The 4,562-nt window shown below is 37.7% G+C and overlaps 1 protein-coding gene across 1 annotated transcript in view; it reads left to right on the plus strand.

Moving 5' to 3' along the window:
- The window catches only part of LOC138005327 (uncharacterized), a 1,242-nt gene extending 712 nt beyond the window's left edge, over window positions 1–530 (plus strand). The window contains exon 1 of the mRNA XM_068851575.1: window positions 1–530. This exon is cut by the window's left edge and continues 712 nt beyond it. Within this exon, the coding sequence (XP_068707676.1) occupies window positions 1–530 (530 nt within the window).
- The last annotated feature ends 4,032 nt before the right edge of the window (window positions 531–4,562 follow it).

Genomic DNA, 4,562 nt, shown 5'->3' on the forward strand with positions numbered 1-4,562 from the left:
ATACTGGCTGCACTAATTATAACATATTTTTATTTATTTTTAAGAAAGTAAAGGCTAAATCGGGAAAGCTGTGTTTCCACAATGGGAAGGTAACAAGAAATGATATTTCTGAAACAAAAAATTATCAGAAAAGCCCAACCAAACCAGGATGTAGAAAAAACCCAGGTCCACGCTGTGAAATAAATGCTGAAAATCAGATGCTGATGACTCTGATGAAGTTAAGGTTGAATTTGCACACTAATGATTTAGCTTTTAGGTGTAGTGTCAGTGTGCCATCTCTTTCCTGTATTATGTCAACCTGGATTGGATTTCTTGGAAGGGAAGTTGAACTCCTTCTTTACTTCCCTAGTGAAGAAGAAACACTTTCTTACACTCCAAAGTGTTTTGTTGGAAATTTAAAAAAGGTTGAAATTATTATCGACTGTACTGAACAACGTATTGCACAGCCCTCACATGCAAAACTGCAATATCAGACTTACAGCACATATAAAAGTGCAAATACTCTTAAAAAAACTGATTGTTTGCACTAAGGCAGGCTCAATAAGTTACATATCAGATGCATATCGAGGGGCAGCTTCAGATCGTTTTATTACCGAAGACTGTGGTGTTGTAAGGAAATTCATTAGGGGAAAGGTTGCTTTGGTTGACCGGGGCTTTAATGTGCAAAATTTATTTTTGAAACGTCATGTAACATTGGCCATGCTTCCTTTTACAAAAGGTAGAAAACAGTTTACCAAGCCTTAAGTTAAAAAGGCAAAAACAATTTCTCGGGCTCGCATCCACATTGAAAGGGCAATTGGTCGTCTTAAAGAGTTTAAATTGTTACGACATGAACTTCCATTGAACATGCTTGACTTAGCTGACCATATTTGTGTCACTGCTGCAGCAATCACAAACCTGCAGCCACCTCTTGTTAATGAATAAGTCAATTTTTGTCATCCATATCAGATGCCATTTGAATTTATATGTCATAAGAAGCACAAGTGAAAGCATCAATTATGTCTTTAAGAATTGATTTCACAATCACTTTAGACAACATTTTCTTAGTGAAAAGCTCAGGACATATGTAATTCTTAAAGAAATGTTCAAATTTTGTCACATTTCCTGAGTAATTAAAATTAAAATTAATCTTCTCAGTGAATGTGTCCTTTGTAGTGTATAGATAAAAGTACTCTTCATTTGTTTCACACACAAACATCTGATGTTGCACTTAAGTGAAATATCTATGTTTTCTGTTCAGTTCAACATTTGTCTCCTCTCCCCTGGTGCTGGATGCAACCAAGCAGCTGCCTTTCTCCTGAATGTACTCTGACACTGGCTTGCCTCTATGTGTCCAGGGGCACTTGCACTCAAACAGGGTGATTGGACAGCAGTCATATTTGCAGACACCATCAGGACTTGCTGCTATATAGGGGTAGTTCACTGAGATTACTAGAACAGACTCAGTACAGTTAAAGTTCTTATGTTTCTTTGTCATTGTTTTGTTAAGTGTGTTGCGAGCAACTGGCTCTGTCTGGGTACCCCACTGAACTGATTTACTCTTAACCTCAGGAAGGTAGCCGCAGATCTCTGCGCAAAGATTTTCAGCGGCAGTTTCATTCCTAACTGCCATGTGTGAGTCATGCTTGACAATTACATCATGCGCTTTTGAAGCAGTAATTCTTCCAATTCTGTACTCTTTCCATTTAGAGTCTTTAGATTGCCCTGTTGTTGACTTTCGAACAAAAGCAACTTCCTCTTGTGTTATTTTCATTGCCTCTTTAAGAGCAGTGCACTTTTCTCCAAGACTGGCATTTGGAATTTTCTTGTTTATCTCTTCTACTATTCTGGAATTGTTGGTGGCCAATTTACAGAGCCAGTTGCTTCAGTTTCTTGTACTTTCTTGGCCGCATAATCAGTCTTGATGAAGCATAACGGTGCAGATTTACCACTAGATGCCTCAGCTAATTTCTCCCAATCTTCATTGCCAAAGTGTGAAGACCTGTCACCAGGTGCTCTTGGGTCAAATAAGCTTCTGCTTAGACGCTCCCCATGTTCAGGAGTTTCAAAACCAGTTTTGGCCTTCTTAATTCTCATATTTTTAGTCTTGGCAGGATGGTGAATTTTTTTTCGCTTACTTGTCTTTTCCCCATTGTTGTGGGATGGAGGTACAGGTCTTATTGTTTCCTACTCTCACCTCGTATTCTATGTAATTTAATAAAGCAGATACATGTTTACAGCTCTCTCCATACCCGGCCAAGCACCCACATTCCCCTGTATGTATATCCCCATTACTGGTATCGAGGCAAACCCACACATTGTAGGGACTTTCTCAGATTCTCGTTTGGGAAACAACTTTTCCACGAACGTAACAAAACTTCAGGCAGTCTGATATGTTATTATACTCAACATTACTAACGTGTTCGCTTTCATAGAGATTTTTCCCTTTTTTCGCGAATTTTCTGTCGTTGTTTTTCGACAGGTAAGCCTCTAGATCGGTCATCGTCATATCAGGGAAATAATAACTTCCCTTCACCCAATTTCCCAGGTTCTCTGGGAAAGGAAGCGCCATCCCGTCGATAAACAGTTTTTCCTTTCTTCTTGCAGCAGTTTGGCCGTCTTCTTGTTCTTTAGTGCTACACAAAGATAAATGTAGCCGGAAAGCATAGAAAACTTTCGTTGCCAACTCGCGTTTACGAGTATCACTGGCGATAACAATTCCAGGATTTTTCAAATATGTTTGCAATTTCTTGACGTTCCACACATTCAACTCATCTCTACTGAACTCCTTTGTGTTCTCATCTTGTTGATCAGCCATGACTTACTGTTGGACTAAAAAAGGAAACAGTTTTATCGCACAACTTACATGTCATGCACAGCGATGCGAGTTTGTTTGCCCCCTGGGAATCCCATAATATTCTGTAAATTTAAATTATTCAAAATGGCAGCCGTATCGGTAAAAAGGTCTATTGGGTTGTTTTCAAAAACTTGATTCATTCTGTAAATCCAAATGTTAGTGTCAAATTGATTTCTAAACATATTTGTTCCTACTGTTTGTAATAAATATCTTGGAGTACATTTCCAGTAATTATCAATAGTTTCTTTTAAATTACCATATAATTGTTCATAAGTTGACATGCTTTCTTTAATGGGTCAGCAAAACTAATTTTTTCGTAACCATATTTTAAAGAAATGAAATCAGCAATTGTATCTTTACCATGATGTTTTTTTACCAATAATTCCTATTATTCTGTATTTCATTTATATAATAATTCAGTATATTTTATTTTTTAAATATTCATCAAATCTTTCATTGGTATCTAACTATTAAAATCTTCACTGAATCCTTTCCATTTTACCAAAGCTAGTTTCCTTTTATAATCTCTTTTTATAGCTTTATCAATTCTAAATACATCTTGTTTGGCTTTTAATAAGTGAATGAAGGGGGTAGTGTTTAAAGAAACTGTGATGCTGCGTCGGTGAGGAAGTAGTATACAAAAATTTGGTTTTATCAACGGAGTTGATAATGTAAATTGGCCACCGTACAGAGATTCTAAAAGCTGACGTTTCGAGCATTAGCCCTTCATCAGAGCGAATCGAGGAATTATGGGTTACGTGTAGTTTTTATCGTAGAGTAGGAGGGTAAGATGGCAACGTGAAAAATAGGAATATATTAGTTAAATGAAAAGCGTACGTTAATACCGTGAAGATTAAGGGTGCCGATTTGGAAGATGAATTTTTGTGCTAGATTCTTGCGGCTTTCCGTCGTACCTAGATGTAGGGAAAGGCCACAGATAGCCATGTGTTTTTTGGAGTGGTTAGGGAGATTAAAATGACGAGCAACTGGCTTAGATGCTTGCTCGTTAGTTTTGAGCGCGCTTCTAACTAAAAAGTTGCCTACGTTTTTGTCGTGTTTGAATGAAATAAGTGGAGGTTGCGAAAAGATTCTACCAGTCTCGGGATCATTTTGGAGTAATTTAAAATTATTAAGAATGATGCTTTTGACTGCGTGATTATGAGGATGGAAAGTGAGGGTGAATGGAATTCTGTCATTCTTATGTTTTTGTGACGTTTGTAGTGATGACCCGCTTTGACCACAGACACAGGATAGCCACGTTTTTCGAAGAACTGGCACATCTCCTCTGATTTGCTGGAAAAATCGGAGTCATCACTACATAGACGTCGAAGTCTAAGAAATTGAGAATAAGGAATGGAGTTCTTGACATGTGATACATGTGATGATGAATACAACAAATAACTGTGAGAATCTGTAGGTTTTTAGTGCACACTGGTACATAGCACGTTGCCACTAATAGAAACTTTGATATCTAGGAAAGCCAATGAAGCATCCGAAATTTCCCAGGAATATTTAAGAGCCGGATGAAAAGAATTGACGGAGGTTATAAAATGATGGAGTTCTTCTCCTCTGGATGAAATAGCGCCGATACAGTCGTCGATGTAGCGGCCGTAGAGTTCAGGTTTGGGGCCATTGTACTGATTAAAAAATTGGTGTTCAACATATCCTACAAAAAGATTGGCATAGCTACAGTCCCGGACAAAATTGTTGAAACACTTTACAATAC

This window comes from Montipora foliosa, chromosome 6, assembly GCF_036669935.1.
Source record: "Montipora foliosa isolate CH-2021 chromosome 6, ASM3666993v2, whole genome shotgun sequence".
Taxonomy (NCBI): Eukaryota; Metazoa; Cnidaria; class Anthozoa; order Scleractinia; family Acroporidae; genus Montipora; species Montipora foliosa.